General features: G+C 50.3%; 5 protein-coding genes across 5 annotated transcripts; 3 read left to right on the forward strand and 2 right to left on the reverse strand.

Annotated features, from left to right (window-relative positions):
* Nucleotides 1-387: 387 nt before the first annotated feature.
* Nucleotides 388-753, forward strand: VFPPC_15566 (hypothetical protein; the record flags this gene model as incomplete). The annotated part of the gene is made up of 1 exon (XM_018293319.1): nt 388-753. The coding sequence occupies one exon, from the start codon at nt 388-390 to the stop codon at nt 751-753; it is 366 nt and encodes a 121-aa protein (XP_018146853.1).
* A 4,190-nt stretch (nt 754-4,943) lies between these two features.
* Nucleotides 4,944-5,929, forward strand: VFPPC_13339 (life-span regulatory factor domain-containing protein; the record flags this gene model as incomplete). The annotated part of the gene is made up of 3 exons (XM_018291116.1): nt 4,944-5,176; nt 5,238-5,297; nt 5,419-5,929. The coding sequence occupies 3 exons, from the start codon at nt 4,944-4,946 to the stop codon at nt 5,927-5,929; spliced, it is 804 nt and encodes a 267-aa protein (XP_018146854.1).
* A 2,435-nt stretch (nt 5,930-8,364) lies between these two features.
* Nucleotides 8,365-12,546, reverse strand: VFPPC_02804 (phospholipid-translocating P-type ATPase, flippase; the record flags this gene model as incomplete). Its single annotated transcript, XM_018282394.1, has 3 exons — nt 8,365-8,545; nt 8,608-9,275; nt 9,340-12,546. The coding sequence occupies 3 exons, from the start codon at nt 12,544-12,546 to the stop codon at nt 8,365-8,367; spliced, it is 4,056 nt and encodes a 1,351-aa protein (XP_018146856.1).
* A 2,453-nt stretch (nt 12,547-14,999) lies between these two features.
* On the forward strand, nt 15,000-15,539 carry VFPPC_13340 (PDZ-binding protein, CRIPT; the record flags this gene model as incomplete). Its single annotated transcript, XM_018291117.1, has 4 exons — nt 15,000-15,167; nt 15,220-15,269; nt 15,322-15,395; nt 15,454-15,539. 4 exons carry the CDS (start codon nt 15,000-15,002, stop codon nt 15,537-15,539), a joined length of 378 nt encoding a protein of 125 aa, XP_018146857.1.
* A 368-nt stretch (nt 15,540-15,907) lies between these two features.
* VFPPC_02805 (epoxide hydrolase) lies at nt 15,908-16,966 on the reverse strand (the record flags this gene model as incomplete). Its single annotated transcript, XM_018282395.1, has 1 exon — nt 15,908-16,966. One exon carries the CDS (start codon nt 16,964-16,966, stop codon nt 15,908-15,910), a length of 1,059 nt encoding a protein of 352 aa, XP_018146858.1.
* Nucleotides 16,967-17,466: the final 500 nt, after the last annotated feature.

The raw sequence follows: 17,466 nt of genomic DNA on the forward strand, positions 1-17,466 counted from the left end.
AGGGGGAAAGGCAAAGTTTTCAGGCATCTAGAAGGATCCAACAAATTCGTGAATGAAAACACGAAAACCTTGACGTGTTGTTGACATGGCAGAAAACAGACTTTTGCTCTCGGATCGGATGGTGACTCAGAAGATACGTATGTGCTAGACCGAGACGCGTGGTCAATAATGGGGCACAAATGATGTAGATGACCATGTTGACAACATCGACGGTACCACTATCCGTAAGCATCGACAAGAATTCGTGACAATACAGTAATGTCCAAGTACGAATGTTAGAGTCTTTCCGGACAATGGTTTATTTCTGGAAACATCGATTCTCAGATTCCAACCCGGATAGATCGGGACTTGTGACAGAAACAGGATCAGACCACCCTGCTGGGCAGCATGTACCTTCACCGCATGAATTATATGGGGCAATACCTGGATCAAGATTTTCGTCTAGTCACACAACCTCCCATCCATCCATGCTCTTGGCGAAGTGAGACCACAGTCCGTTTCAAAAACGGAGCAGGTCAGAGCTTGATGGCCCATCAATGCCGAAAGTTGGACGAAACTGTGTTTTTGCTCGGATGTGAAGGTTACCTTGTTTCTCCACGAAAGATGCGCCTGTTCTTGTGTGAGCAGACATGTGGTACGAGAAGTCCACCTTGCATCAGAGTTGCGCAATACGGCGCAAGAATGGAGACTTTGAAAATGGCAGGTGAATGTACGGAGTATCGCGACAGAAAACCTGGCAGTGAGACGGAGTGAATGACGACAGCGCTATGCTCACCCTTGTGTACAGTAACAGAGTTTCTTTTGGATTGTCCGAATGAAACCCACCTCGTCCGTTGGGATTCAATGGATTTTTGAAACCAATTTCCGAAATCAACATGGTTAAGCCCTAATCGTGACACGATGATAATGGGCAAAGAATTTTTTTTTCTCTTGGTGAGCTTCGGGCGTATTCACATCAGTCGATTTCGCAACATTTCCATCGGCCAAATACGGTCAATTTGCAAAAGTCGAGGAAACGTGCTTCGTGGACTGGACGACATGGGTCTGTAGAAGGCGATATTCCACGTCAATTGTGCCATATGGCCCACAAGTCGTAGTGATGGCGTCGATGACACGGCCATTCCACAGTCGAATACGGCCCACGATGGCCCCGATTTCGTTGTGACGGTCAAGACTTTGAACGGTGGGGAGAAAACGACATGGACTTGGACAAGTCAAGTGCCTGCCCTGGTGGGCCAGTTGACTCTGGAAGGGGCTGATGTGTCCATGTCTGGTGTCTGGTGGGTTGACTGCTGGTCTACGGAGTACATATGTAGTGGGTCGGGGAGCAAACTGGAAAATGTTGGTGCCTGTTGGCGCAGTCTTGTCCGCACTTTGCAATATGACAAGCGAACATTGAATGGACACGCTGTTCCAGTTGGCTTCTGCAGTCTGATAGGCCTGTAAACGGACCACGAGGCACTGGGTGCACTTGGCGCTGCTGGACAACCAGGCCAGACCAGACCCCGGGGCATGGATGCGAAAATTACAGGGAGTCTAGCGCCTGGAGGTCCACTGTGGTTGCCTTCAAGTTCCCCAAGTGCGATCAATACTGCGTCCATGTTTGCGTGCACATGTGTCCATACATTCACATCCTGTCCGCACCCTGCTGAAAATGGATCCCGACATGGACGTCAACTACGGACCAGTCCCCGGCCCCATTGATGTCAAGCAGACATGGAGCAGTTATGGACCAGTGTTGTGCTGTGCTGCGCCAACGTTGGTCCGTTTTCAATTGTTCCCTGTTGGGCGGGCGGTACATACATACATGTAGGGTCAAGTATTGACTGCACTTGGTGCAACCAGCATCAAGTAGCGACGGCACCATAATCTGCAGTGCAATAGGTGAAGTTTGATACCTCAAATTTCCCCTGCTTCGCCACTTGAATATCATCAACTACTCATCAAAAGGCCAGGATATGTGGCCTGTGCTTAGGCAAAGCAAGATGCGAAAATGTCGCATTGTGCTCCGTACCTGCCCACTCCATCGCACGTTCCCCGTCTCTCTGCACTACATACAGTACAGTCTGGTACTTGACATATTCGAGATTTTTGTCGTATGATGATAAGAAACGGAGAACATGGAATGTCAAGTCGACTTGTTGCCCAACTTTGCACCATCTTCTTCCACGAAACGGAATCAATTGACGACATGTAACATGCATGTGCAGCTGCTCACCCAGCCCAGTCAATAAGTCTGGCACCTTGAGCGCCAAAACTCAGCGCTTGTTCATGCACGAAGGCACCTGAACCGCTGACCTGACCAGGGCCAAGCACCTGGGCAACCACCATCTGTCCGGCCTCCCCAGGTCCGAGGCTCTGGCTGGCTGGCTGCACTGGCTGAATCGGCAACCTGGCAACTAGAGGTTCCAGATGTCATCAAAATCTCTTGGGATGAACAAAATATTATGGGGTAAATGGCCTTGTCCTCAAGCCCCACAGCCAGACGACACAGACGACATGGGCGATGCCATGCCATGCCATGCACGTTCTGCGCCTTGGTTCGCAAAGGTCCTCCCTGGCTTGCATCATGGGACTCGCATTTCGGCCAGGGTTGGTTGGAGTATCTCGACTAGGCTGGTTGCTCTCACAGCTCACAATCCTCTGATGGTACCTGGCATTACGTGGTAGGCAAGAGAAACAGGAAGTAACCCTGGTCTTCCACTGACGATGGTAATGCTCAAGCGGCGTCGGCGGCGTTTTTGTTTTTCTGAGAACCAGACATGTCGCCGGTATTTTCCAAAGTGTGCAGTTAGTTTACTGCTCTTAAGTACTTATACATATGTACTCCGTACCGCACAGGAACTTTGTGCTCTGCGTATTAGTAAGTTACACTCTCCTGTTCGGAAGGAAAGGTCAACTGTCTGGTACCGCCATATCTGAACTGAGCCTGGTAAATCCACCCCTAGTTCTTCTTAATGCAGGCTCCTTCCCGCCTTGTCATTAATCAGGTACATTTCAATGTGCCATACTTCGGATGTCCTATTTGTACATGGTCGTGCAAATAACACTCCCCATGTGGGCAAGTACGTTGCTCTCGTTTCGTGACTTATTATTGGGGGTTCCTTCCCGAATGCCATCTTGTACATATGAGCCGTGGTCCCATACCTCCTCCATACGACTTCTACAGGATCATCCAGACTCGCCCTTTTGTTTCGCTTTTGCCATCTCACACAGTCGACAACGTCAGGTGCTGTTTTTGCATCTGTCCGGCCGTTTTCTGGGTCTGCACACTGTTCGACTGCGTGTCTCGCCCGCTGCTCATACCATTGTCCCTGCCGTTTAATTCTCTCTGCCGATTCAGTCACAGGAGAAACCGAAACAAAAAGCAAATAAATACCCTCAACAGATCGACCTCCCCGCATCGTGCATCAATCACACGGCAAACGTACGGGGGACATTTGCTTGTCTCACAGCCACAGACTTGCATTGCGACTTGCTTGCATATATTCCGTACGCCCGCTGCTGCTTCAGCAAAAGTTATCCATCCATCCAACCTCACTGGAATCGTGTACCATACCACCGAAGAGCAAGTGTAACACACAGTATTGTCCGAAACCGTACGACCAGCTTCTTCTCGCATTGCATTGCTCCAACTTTGGCGAAACACGAACCGATATCATCAAAACTCTCTCAAACCTGTCGCCATCGAACCGTCAAATCACATTCACAGCACGGACTCTGGCTGGTGTCGCAACCAAGTGGGTTCAGCACTCTCCCAGAAGGCCCTAACCTCAAGCAAGAGGCATCGAAACATTGCGCTCCGGAGGACCTTGTTGGAAGCTCCATTTTTTCTTCCCTTGTTCAGGTCCCGCTGGTCCCACAATCCAAACTTATTCGATCGTCTTGGCCCCGTTCTCTGTTCCTTAGTGTCATCACCCTTTTGGACCAACACGCAACCTGTCAAGCCAGGCCAGCCGCCTCTGCCCGCCGGTTGCATCTCCGCTCTCGGCTGTTAGTGAGCAAAGCAAAATCACGACACCGGACCACCGAGCACGCACTACCCTGCTGGGTACACATAAAGTCGACGAAGAGTCACACGCGAGGGAGACCCTTTTTTTTTTTTGTTCATTTCCATCTCATGCCTTTTGTTGTCATAAAAGTCAGTTCATCGATGTGCTCTCCATCCTCCTGAACTTCAACTTGAACATCCATACACACTCGCTGGTATCAATTCATCGCTTCAACTCGGCTCAGCGTTTGGTGGATCATATCTTTTGTCGACCAGACGCCTACCCAATTCCTGGCCAGCACCCACAACAGCACCCGGTAGCACGATTTGGGCAATCCGCCATACATTGCCAGCGCACAAGCACCACCAACACCGCCACTACGTACAGATCGCTCTCGTTGGTGTGACCCTGTCTTGTACCTGAACTGATCGTCGTTTGAACCGGCTTATCTCGACAGACGGGAATCACAAACGCGTTCTATTTCACGCCTATTTACTTCCCTGCTATTGCAGCCCTCACGTTTAGTGTGGTCTTTATCTTGCTAGATAGCTGCACGTCCGACTGCCGGATTCAACTCGGCTGCATTCCTTCTTATCATCTGCCACGATAGGAACGAGTCGGCACCCACCCTGCCTATTTTCGGTGCTCACTTCGGTCGCCGTCTGCATTCGGGAGGACAATTTCCTGCCCACACCGTCTCAGCCTAACATTTGCCACCACAAAATACTTTTTGTTCAGCTGCAACACGCCGGATTGTAATTGACCAGAGCTGCTCTCTTTCAATTTCCCTGATAATATTCAAGAAAGGTGTCAGACTCGCCGGGTATCGACGGGAAAGGCGCTTTCTGTGCAACCATCTCATCGGCACCAGCGTCGCCCAAAGGAGGCTTCTCAGAGCCACATTGACCAATCAATCACACAAACGAGACGGCTTCGGCCTAAATCTCGACCATGCATCACCACCGCAGAAAATCTGGCCACGGCCATAACAACACTTCCATGACGGATGTTCGCAAGGCCGTTACTGCTACAGATTCATCGTCAAAACATAAAAGACCCGGCATGACGAGGCGCCATACTCCTGTGAGTGCCCAAAAACTGGGTCGAAGCTACCGTGAGAGGGAGCGAGAGCGGGAGTTTCATGACGCCTGGGAGGATGAACGTGAGAGCTTCCCACAGTACTGGTAAGCACCTCTCAAACTTCTCGTTTACATACTGAGACGCTAACTCTCTGGCGCAACACAGCATGACTTGCGAAAAACAATTCCTACCGCACGACGAGAAGCATCTTTACTGCTCTGAGACGTACGTATAGACACCCACCACTCCACATATTGAATCTACCAGTTTTGTGTGGATCAAGAGCCCGCAAATTGCCATTTTCCCCGGATTTCAGTGTTGAATGCTAACGTTTCTCGAACTGTAGTTGCCGACGTGTCGACCAAAATTCGTCTTCACACTCTTCGCAAATTCGTGGTTACTCGCTTGGCGGCAGTCACTCTTACTATTCCGCCGGAAAGCCGGAACCAAGGGACATTATTCCTCGAGCTTCGCCGTCTCGACCTAATTCCATGCACTTCAGCCAGTCGCCGCCGGCATCACCGGGAACGACGTCAGCTTCCCATCACACTACTGCTCTATCTGCTCTACGATCACTCAACATCGGCCCCCCCAGTCCGCCTTCTCCCACGGGGAGCAACGGCGGAAGCTTGTGGCCCTTTGGCCGAAGTGTTGCAACCAGTCCTGCGAGTTCTTATCGCCGGCCATCCGGGCCATACCTGTCATCAACGTATGACACCAGTCATCACTATGGCACAGGCGCCTACACATATGAAGGCGGCTCCAGCGGGTTGGACCGACCGCTCCCAACCCGTCACCCTGGAGCTTACTCTCGACCCAAGAGTATTGAATTGGTGACACCAGTTCTGGGGCGGTAATGACCCGTCCCTGAAGCTCCCCACGGTGACCCCCAGGTTTCCAGGTCGGGGTTGCAAGCACAAAGATTGGCTTTGCCCCTAGCCGAGAGCTGGAACTGCTTGGGAAGCATTGGGCCAGCAACTTTGTGGAGTTGGGAAATGGAGCTCCCCTGGCCTAGTTACCAGCCACGTTTGGCTCAGCGACGTGGTTGAACAATTGGGCGTTGGGCATGTCGCCATTTGCGGGGTTGCAGGGGTCAAGTCAACTTGGATCTCAAAGGCCAGGGGCGGGGGATCTTTCGACGACCAGTTACACGGCGCCAACACACAACCCTCTCAGGTGGCCAGACGAGCTCCCGGCCTACTGGATCCGGGTTGAAGGTCTCGGCTCGAATTTCGATTATGTTTTAAAAAGCGATGAAGCGGCATTGTGCAATTTACAAAAATTTGTTACGATTCGGTGCGATGATGACATCAGGGATTACATGTACACACCAGACAGTTGTATACTGATGACTGGCCATGGTGGTCTTTCGTCATGTTTCCCATCCCCTTGTCCGACATTTCCGACAGAAGCGGGACTGTGTGTTACCAATCTGCCTCAAATTGTTGGGGAAGGTGGATTGCCTTCCCCTTGTACTCATCCCAGAAAGCGGCGTTATGTGCGCCTTTGACCAGAAGTCAACTGGGCTGTTTTATTTCTTGGAGCTCCATTGTGCGGAGTATTCATGTTTTGCATACTACAGGACTGTTTTTTGCTTGGCGGATTTGGCTTTTGTTTTGGCGACGAAGAAGAAGAAGAAGAAGAAGAAGAAGTAAAAGTTTGCAGAGCGTATCATGATGACGAATGTTATGGGATTTCATTCTTTGGCGTAATCCAGCATCTCTATAGATAACCACCAAAAAAGGCATTTTGTGCATTAAGGAGCATTTTGAAGGACGGCGGAGGTAATTTGACTGGAATTGGACCAGGCTTACGGAGTTTTTTTTTTTTTTTTTGAATACCTAATTATTTGGCTGTACTTTATTGGATGTTTGCATGAAAGAACCTGACCCTAGCCTCTTGGTCCTTTGATCGTTTGGCTTTTATTTTGTACTGTTTGTAGATAGCGGCGGCTGGCGCGGACACGGTCCTGAGTCCAGACAGAGTCTAGACAAACCATAGTCGAGATGTCACGAGAGCCTCGCGCAGGGCTCCCTTGCAACCCCAGATTTCTACTTAAAATTGGTCTGTCTTGATATGAAGCTGCGGCATGACGCATGGTGATGGATGCTTTTGCAAACCACTGGTCCTTGTGCCAGGGGTTTCGTGGCCTGTGTACTTATTAAGTAAAGGAGCATGGGCAATAAATGGCACTGGGCGTTTCATGTTACCTTCCATGGCGCAAAATGCCACCGTGAGATATGGAGCAAATTGAAGTGTGGACAAAGGCCCCAAGACAGACGACACAAAATGAATTCGAACTTTGCAATATCAGACATGAATCAGCGCCCAAGACATATTGCGCTGGTAATCTGCCGTTTATATCACTTGCAATACTGCCGAGACATTCGCATTCCCAGCCCAGTAGGCTATCTACGGAGTAAAAGCACAGCCAAACTATCCACCGGACTGCAGCCTCAACCTCCGAACCGGAGGATCAGCCTTCATGTTCAATTTCTTTTTGTATCATTCCTCGGCTAATCTCCCCCCACTGTAATCAGTAAGCTTGGTAAACCTAACCCACTAAAGTCCGGGGTAAGTTCCTCGGCATGTATTGAGAGGGAGGGACGGGCGCGTGACTGGAGGGTTATCGGCGTTGCGGTATCTAGATAGTGGTTTTGATAAGAGCCATCGCGATAAGACGGGGCGCCTATCGCGCCGTGTTTTGGAGGTGTCGCGTGATGGGATGGGACTGTTTGTGCATTGGGTGCTTGCGTTGGATTGTGCTGTTTGAAACGGTTGGATTGGTAAATGGTGTTAGCTGGTGATGTGGGGGTTGGCTACATGATGGTTGATACCTGATATGGCTGCATTGACGGACGAGCAAGCATACCTCGTAGTTCGTGGGGATGTTAAACCGAGCTATGGATGGATGTGGTTTGGTTTCGACCGAAGCGTTGTGACGTGGTGATTCGCCATCAAAAACACTCATTCACAACATCAACCCTCCAGAATGCCATACTCATCACCATCAATCAAACACCACCCTGATATCGACAAGTGTCATAAATTGATAACCCTACTTCCATGCCAATCCCATTTCCCAGCCATGCGTATGAATCAAAGGTGATAATAAAATACATCCAGCCCATCTAAATGCCACGCTTCCCAAAATATCGGACACTTGTTACTTTTTCTCTCTACTCCTCCCCAACCATCGTAGGCCCTAGAGAAAATAATACGAAACGAAAAAAAGTTACACATCACTTAATAAATGAAGGTTCCCATGCCAGAATTACACGCCTGTATTTTCCTACTGCGCTGGTGCTCTGGAACTTTCCATCTCTCCATAGCGACCTCTGTGTTTCGTCGTATCGTACGCTTGAAGCACGCGCGTCTGACTTTCATCGGCCTGCGAAAAAGCATAGCCACGCTGCTTGCGCATTCGTTGCACTTGCCGGACTTTCCGGATTGCTTTTTGGAATTGTTCCATTCTAACGTCATGTCAGCACCAGAATAGGATTGCCGGTGATTTCCGTCGCACGAAACTACATACCTTGGTCGATAGTCCTGAATATTGTACTTTTGAATCTCTTGGATATGATGGTACGTCTGTGGTCGGTACATTCGCTTTGCATATTTCCACACGAAGTCACGTAGCAAGCACATAACTGCTAGAACGACAGTCTGAAGCCAAAAGACTGGGCTGGCGTACAATCGTGGAATCACACCGTGGTATTCCATCGAAAAGTTGACCATGGGTGCCACAATACCATACGCGGCAATGAAAACGTACCAAATAGCCATACTGCCGGGAATGGCAAGCACGTGGTATTTGGTCCAGTTATTTGTAACCAGTGCTGCTTTACCCAGTACAGTCAAGAGAACGGCGCCATACAGTGCTGTTCCCCAGACCCAGTGGCCTGCAATCTTGCCGTCCCCTTGGATGAGATCGGCATACCAGAAGAGCTCCGCCCAGATGTAGAGGATAATGGAGTGATAGAAAGCATTGGCGATCCACTGAGCAAACGTCTTCAGCTTGAAAAAGTAATTACTCTGGCCCATAGTGTAGAGCTGGGGATATCTGTCGAGTAGGCGTGCTGAGATGAATTGGTCGAGAATACCAAGCGCCAGAGGGGGGAGGACCGTGTAGAAGACGTTGTAAAAAGACAGAGTCCAAGATTCGTAAATGACTTGTCCAGAGAACACATTTTGAAATGTAAACTGAGAATGACGTTAGTAAAGTCTCTTCTCGCGACCAAGGAGCCTGCCACAGTCTTGTTCTTACCCAAAATTGCGTCAGATACAGAGTAATATTCTTGTAGAACGAGAATAAAATCGTCTTGCTCACGCGCTGATAGCTCCATGCTCCGTGAACAAGTAACAGCTTGCGCAGATACCTAAATTGGGCAATGGCAACATCCGCACTCCGTGCAGCTTGCAGACCTTCCATACCACTGATGCCAACACCGATGTGGGCGGCCTGAATCATGGACACATCGTTCGCTCCGTCACCAATAGCTAGGAGAATAGATTCTTTCTGATACTTCTTGACCAATTTCACGACGAGGGCCTTCTGAAGGGGGGACACACGGCAGCAAATAACTGCCTTGCACATAATGGCCAGATCAAGGAACAACTTCTCAAGGTCCTTTTCCAGAGCAAAGGTCAATGATTTGCCATCAATAACAAGTGCCAACGTCTCAGTCTCGATAGTGCCATCGCCTTGGGTTCTGATGGCGTCCAACTTCTTCTGAATGTTGTCTCGCGTGGCTGCGGCGGTTTCCTCATTTACAATGAGAAGCATCATGTCTTCGCTAAGAAGCTTGCAGCTCATGCCGATGTTGATGGCGGTTTCTTGGCGATCTCCAGTGAGCACCCACACCTTGATGTTGGCCTGCTGCAAGGTATGAATGGTTTCGGGAACACCATCTTGGAGACGATCCTCGATGGCTGTGGCACCGAGCAAGAAAAAGTCATGCTCAATGATTTCTGCGGCCTTGTCCAATTCTTCAGCTCGTGTCCCTCCGACAGTAGTTAATGCAGTATCATAGATTTGATACCATTCTTGGAATTCTTGTTCTGGAACCTCGCGCACAGCTAAACAGAGTGTTCGAAGACCTTCTGAGGCATACTCTTCCAGGTGGCGGAGTGTTGCCTCAACGTGAGGATTCTGTTCATTGAGACGTTCCAAAATGACCGTATCAGCACCTTTGCAGTAAATGCGAACCTTGCCATCGGGGCAGCGGTAGATTGCCGACATTCTTTTACGGGTTGAGTTGAACTCGCAGACTGCCAAAAGCTCATATTCCAAATCCTGGCCACCGACATCGATTATCACCGATCTTGGCTTTCGTGCTGTGAAGCGGTAGCCAAGCTGAAGAGCTCCTTCCACCAAAGCACCTTCGTCTGGAGAGGCGGCTTGGTATTTTATGTGACCCTTCTCGTCCGTCTCAGGAATAACGGTGTGGCATGTTGCAAGTAGAGCGAGGAAATGGTCAATCGCCATTGCCGTTTCATGTTTCTCTGCCAAGTTGGATCGCAATCGGTTGAAGTTGTGAATACCCATGTCATCCTCTGGTCCAGTGGCACGGCGATCCTCGGGAACGTCGTCTGCGTACTGAAGGCCGGCAATTGAGCACTGCTTAAACTCCATCTGGTTGCATGTAAGGGTACCCGTCTTATCAGAGAAGACGAACTCAACCATGCCCAATTCTTCAACCAAACTGGATGTTCGGCATGTCGCTGGGGTATCCACCTTGTCATAGTACATATCGAGGTCGTCGTTGATGAGAATTCCGTGCCAGTATTTGACAAGCTCCACAGTGACGAAGAGAGAGATGGGAACCAGTGAAGAGAACAGGACCCAGTATGTGACCATGTCTCTGGCAAAGGTCTTTGCAACAGCACCAGCACTGTCAATTTTGTCCAGGTAGAGATAGCCAAGTGAGTCGCCGTTGACACCACGCATAATGAGATCGCCAACTGTGCAAACCACACTGAGTGCCAAAAGCATGCCGACGAGGACTAAGACGAGCCAGTTGAGCTTCCTCTCGACCTTGGTTCGCTTGATGGGGGTGGCCGTTGCGTTTCTCATGAGCTTCGTCTCGTGGCCCGTGAAGACCACGACGCCATGAATCCAAGGGGTATTTCGTAGAGTGGCACCACGAAGAAGTAGTTGTTCAGTATTCAACGACAATTTTTTCTCTCCTCCACCAGTCGGCATCATGTATGTTGCTTCATATGTGTACAAGCTGCTGTTTGGTTGTTCCGACGTGAGTTGTCCACCTAGTCGGCTCAGTTCGCTTGATGAGACCATGGACGAGGTCTCTGGTAGTGCCTGCTTAATCTTCAGGTTCGTTTCGCCATCCAGATTTGCTGTTTCGATATAACAGAGACCTTCGGGCTCGGAACTGGCTAGAAGCACTAAATCAGCAGGAAACGGCTCCTCTGACTCCACACGGATAATATCTCCAACTGCCACATTAATCCATTTCGTTTCGGTAAAGCTGGATCCGCGCAAGACTCGTGCCTTGGAAGTATTCAAAGCATTATCGGCCTGTTTTCTGCGGTAATCCTCCACCAATTCCTTACCCGCCGAAATCAAGAGCACAATGAGTAGAGGGGCAATAGTTGTGTATCGATTCGTCGGTGAGAGACCAGGAATTTGCTGCAAGCCAGCCGTGAACAAGAAAAAGATGTTGGCAAACTTGGAAAACTGCTCGAAAAGGAATTTGGGGAGAAAGGTCGCAATGTTGTACTTGGCAGTCGAGATGTGATTGTCGACGTACTTGTTGGAGGCATTGGCTGGCGGATTGTTGAGGTGAATGATACGAGGCCCGACAGTAGACGGGTCTGGCTTGCCACGGCCAAACCCGAACTTGAAATTGCCCATGTCGAAGCCTTTGCTCTTCTGTTCCGGTGGTGAGCCACCCGCACCACCACCAGACGAGGCTCCCCGTTCGTGACCGCCTTCTGTCAGTGGTAAATCCATTTCCGAATAGCCTTGGCCCATGCCAAGTCGGTTCTTGACCCTGCCAAAAAAGCCGCCTCCCAAGCTCAAGACGCTGTTTCGATTTCTGGCGTTATTCCTGGCAGAAGTTGGGCCGCCGTCTGCTGGTATTGAGCCTCCATGTTGGTAGTACGACTCGTTGTCTGTGGGCAAGTCGTCAAAGTCGGCATATCGCTCATAGTTGCCCAAATCTGATGTCTGGCTGTATTGCCTATGCATATAGGTAGACGGAGGGGCCAGCCCAGGTGCGCCAGGACGACCTGCGGGTGAAGTCGATGCGCCGACGAAATCGTCGTAGGAGACAGAGGGTCTGCCATGGGGTTCGTCTTGGTCGTGGGAGTAGCGTCGCATCAGGTCGTCGTCGTTCAAGGCGGATCTCTGGCCGCCGCCATATACGGGTTGGTCATTGTCCAGATCCAGCAGCAGGTCGTCGCGGTTTCCAGAGGATCCGCCATGGCGACCTCCTGTCGGTCTTCCAGCCATGCTGGACAGTGAGCAATGCTCAGGCAGTCAGACGGAGGTTGGTGTTGTCGCGCATGCAGACTCGGGTATCGTGGGCGGACACGAAGAGGAACGGTGCGGTGGTGATAGTTTGTTCCAGGGTGGAATTAAGCCTGACCTTTGTGATTGTAGGTAACAGAAGGAAGTGAGGTGTGTCGATTCGATGGGGTGAGGAATCGCAGATGTGGTGTTGAAGCGCAGGTAAGGGTCAAGCTGGATCAAATGTTGGACGTTGGCGGAAGGAGCAGATGCAACATACCAGACCAGCTCAGCCAACCAGCAGCGCGGGTGTTGGATGAGCAGGAGTGGTGAAGCCTGGTGCCTCAAAAGATGGTTGGCTTGGCTCACTGTGGCCTTTGCTGGCACTGGGGCTTCTCAAGACCAAACAGGAGCTTCAGTTTATTTCGGATGCGCAGTACAAGGGGGCTTCAGATGAAGGTACCATAAAAAAACCAGCCGAGTGCCAGGTACGAGAGTTCGCGTAGTGGTGTGGGTGCTTGACCAGGTACTGACCCGTCCGGGAAACCAGGGACAAAGTCACCAAGGTCAACGGTGATTGTGATTGAACGTCAGCAGGATGCTGGAACACCTCAACTTGATGTGCCTCAATCACCAGACGCTTCACGAATGTCGTACGAAGCCCGGAATAACAGGCAAACTTGGTCGGGCTCGTATGAAATTTGCCTTGACTGATCAGTGATCACCCTAGAAAACACAGCCACCGCTGGAAATCGCAGCTGTGAAGAGATGTGCTCGCCCTCAGGGGTCCGTCAGCGGCAGCCATCCCATCCAAAAGAGGGGCTTAGACCACGGTATTCGCGTCCCTCTGTTGTACAAGACAAGAAACATGGATAACAGTGGGAAAGCAATGAAAATTTTATTTTTACACGCTCGATAAGCGTTTCGACTCCGCGTCACGTCACCCTGTTGCTACCAATTCCTAACAGAGACGCCGGGATCCAAGGCAGACGCAGTCTGCTCCGGCTTCACGTTCACAGCTTCAATGTTCCCTGTTCTGAAGATGCCATGCAGAATTACGCAAGTCTTGACAACAGCGTCACCTAAGCCACAGTGAACGTGTCCGGTATCTCAATCGATGTCTGGTGCATGTGGGGAGCAACCGTCAGCTTGGGCCAATTGACATTAAAGAATTATGGATCGCCACTGGAGCTTGCACCTGCCACCGGGTGGAGTGCAGCTAAACTTGAACTTGACTTCGATTGATGTTGACCCCTATTTGCATTCTTTCACCATCCATGTCCTCGACTTCATGCATGTTCATGATGCTGGCTGGCTGCTGGCCGGCTGCTGGATATCGGGTGGCGGGTGCATATCCGTATCCGTCAAGGATGAGACATGGGCAACATGACACTTGACTTGACTTGACTTGACTTGACTTCAAGATTTGAGCCCAGCCACATCTGGAGCCACGTGTGACAGACTGCGTCGAGAGTCAACTGCTCTCATCACGGCAATCGCAATCTGCCAGAACTGGATCCCTGGTTGTTTTGTATTGGATTCCACGCTGAAAATTATATCCAAATTTCCAATGCAAAGCAGTCACCAAAACCGGAAGAAAACGAAAGTCTCTGACCTCCTGACCTCGATATTTTCGCACAACCGAGAATTCAAACGCATGCACGCCTTCATATCAAGCAGCCAATATTCAAATCCCGCAATGCAGTGATGGCATTGCACACCGCATGTGCCATTGTGCCCAATAGCTGTGCTGAAGGTCTGAAACTTCCCCTGCACACGTCGACGAACTGGTCTGGTAGCATGAAACATACAGCAGTGACCAACTTGGCAGCCTGCGCAGGTGCTGCCAATTCGCGTTTGTTTACGCTCAGCCTGTGTTTCTGTTTATTCGGTGAAAAAAGAAGGGAAATGACGTGAGTATCCCAATTAAAGAGCATGTGAAAATTCTGCGAGTTTTGTGCCACATTGTGATACCTGATTTGTGTGAGCGGCTCTTTGAGGCTGATGTTTCTGTGCAAAAATAGCAGGAGTTGAAATTGAATGACTTGTTCTCAGTGACCACTACATTTAGAACAAAAAATGGTTCAAAACCTGAAATCTATCAATATGTTTATTGCATCACTAAGACACTAAAGACAATTTGCCGTGAATATCATTATGAGACTATAGCGTAAAACGTACGGCGTGAATTCGGTGCCAACGCCACTGACAACCTCTCGAGTCTCAACTTTGGCGGCACTTCTCTGTGGCGATTCCGGTGAACCACAGCCAAACCCATCACAGCACATCCACCCACCATCATCAACCAACCTCATCCTGAACCATTCCGCGTTTCATCACCTTCCACGCGTTGTTTCCATCACCCAAACCTCCGCCAGTAATCAACCTCCTCCGACTACCTTTCTTCCACCCTAGCCGCTTTGCCGTCCTGCGGAGGCTCAAAGATCCCACCCACCATGGTCTGCACCAAGTGTCAGAGGCTCTCCAAGACGACCCTGGCCACCCCAGAAGTCAAGAAGAAGAGTGAAATGTACTATGGCTCACCCGCGAGCTCGTCTTCCAAAGCATCCGGATCTGGAACCGGGTCCAAGTCCACGACCCTCGGGCAAACCGGAGTGGTAAAGGTAGCGTTATCCCGCCAACTTACCATTTGATCATGAGGCTGACCGACTTTAGAGCAAGCTTTTGTCAAAATCTGCCAAAAACCCATATGCACAGTATTCAAGGTACGACCAAGGATTCTTGTACGCGGTGACGCATATTTACTAATTACTGTAGTTCGTGTACAAAGTGCAAAACAAAGGTGTCGCAAGGCCACAGTTTATGCCAAACATGTGCCTATAAAAACGACTGTAAGTTGGTCGAACACTTTTCCATCTTGTTATGAATGTTGTGGCTAAGGCTCGATAGCATGTGCCATGTGCGGGAAACCAAATAAGAAGAAGAAGGACAAGGCTGCGCCAAGCGTGAGCGGACAAAAGTTCACATTGAAGTGAGCTCAGTTCCCTTATCTGTTCCCGTTCACGATCCTCCCAGCAAGGTCCAGTTGGTCCTGGCGGTGAGTTACGAATAAGAATTCGAGATTCGTATACAGTCCCGAACTATCAAAGAGGTGAACCGCTGTCATTCACGACACCTAAACTCGGTATCACATAGGACATTGCATCCACCTCATCTCATGCCACACAACATACCACACAACTGTACTGGTATATGGCACAAGCCAGCTATGTCATTGGAATGGCATAAAACTTGTACTATATAGGAATGACCATCAAAACTTCATCAATTCATACACAATTTCTCATTCAAGCATATCATCAAACTACCACACGCTGGCATCCCACATCCCACAAATAACCTCCTACAGAGAAGGCTTCACCGCCCCATCCAACACCTTGCTCAACCACTCCCCAATCACCTTATTCACCTCATCGCCAGCCTGGGTCAACGCCCAATGCGAAGACTTGACCTCCGCCCTCGACAAATCCCTAAACCACTTCTCCATGCCGGCCGACATCTCGGGCGGCAAAGCAATATCATCCGACGCGGCAACAAACAAAGCCGGCGCATCAACCTTCTTAAAGTTCTTGAGCAGAGCCACCTCCTCATCATAGTTGATCTTCCTCATCCTGTACCAATTCAGCGGGCCCTTCATCGGCGACGGCCCAGCCTGCAGCATATACCGCGCCACATAATGATCCAGCTCCTCCTTTGAAACGAGCGGCGAGGGTCCCAACTTGGGCAGATTATCAAAAATCACGCCTTCATCCGTAGAAAAGCCCGTCTCGCCATTCGGACCCTTTGCGCCAAACGTCCCGTTCAGGAACTGCCGAATCTTCGCCTCGCTCTGCAGCTCCCGCTCGACATCTGGCCCCGCAAACTGCAGCTGGTACTTGAAATTGGTGAGCTTCCCAGCAGCAATGTAGTCCTCCAGGGGAACCCATTGCGGGTTCGGCGGCATAAACGGCGTGCACACGCTGAAGATGGCCTTGATGAGCTCCGGGTACCAGAGGACGGTTCGCCAGACGAACGCACCGCCCCAGTCGTGCCCGCCGAGGATGATTTGGCCGTTTTCACCGACGAAACGGGTAGCCAGCTCCTTGATGTCTGCGGAGATGCTCTTGTGCGAGAACTCTGCCAGGTCCTCGGGGCATGAAGTACCAGCGTAGCCTAGCATATTGGGGGCCACGACACGCAGGCCCAGGGAGACAAGGTAGGGGATTTGATTGCGCCATCCAAAGTTCATGTCTGGGAAGCCATGGATGAGGAAGACGGTTTCAATGGGCTGGGAGTCCGGCTCGCCGATAATGTAGTTGTACTGCTTGCCTCGGATGGAGACGGTTTCTTCACGGACCCGAGGGTCGTTGGGGACGAGCTTGGGAACCATGGTGTTGATTTTGAGGCGTGATATGCGCGGCATGATGAATTTCTTTCAAAGCGAAAGCTTTGTCGTATATATATAGTCTGAGGTGTCTATGTAGGAGGGAGTGTTTCGAACGATGCTAGGTTTACGGAGTATACGACACAAGTATTGTCCGGTAGAGCAGTTTGCTGCTGTGTTTGCTGCACCCCACATCTGTCACCCAAAAGTAGCATCACAACCACCACCCATGACACTTACACCCAGACAACACATCATAACACTAATTAAAGAATCCTACCAACTCAAAATAAATCGACTCATCACAAAAAATACAGTGAAAATGCCCGCGAAAACATGGAAAAGGATCCCTCATCGTCGCATAGAATCCTCAGGGATCGGCGAACGGACGAATTCTGAACACCGCCCTCAGCTCGGCGGGGTGGAGCAGCCGAGGCATAAAGTACGAGGCAGTATTCATAGTATCGCGATGTGCGGTAGTTGGATTAGCGTCGGGCGATTGAACCGTTTTAGTTGGACACGGCGACTTTATTGCTGCG

The sequence above is a fragment of the Pochonia chlamydosporia genome, chromosome 2, assembly GCF_001653235.2.
Source record: "Pochonia chlamydosporia 170 chromosome 2, whole genome shotgun sequence".
Taxonomy (NCBI): domain Eukaryota; kingdom Fungi; phylum Ascomycota; class Sordariomycetes; order Hypocreales; family Clavicipitaceae; genus Pochonia; species Pochonia chlamydosporia.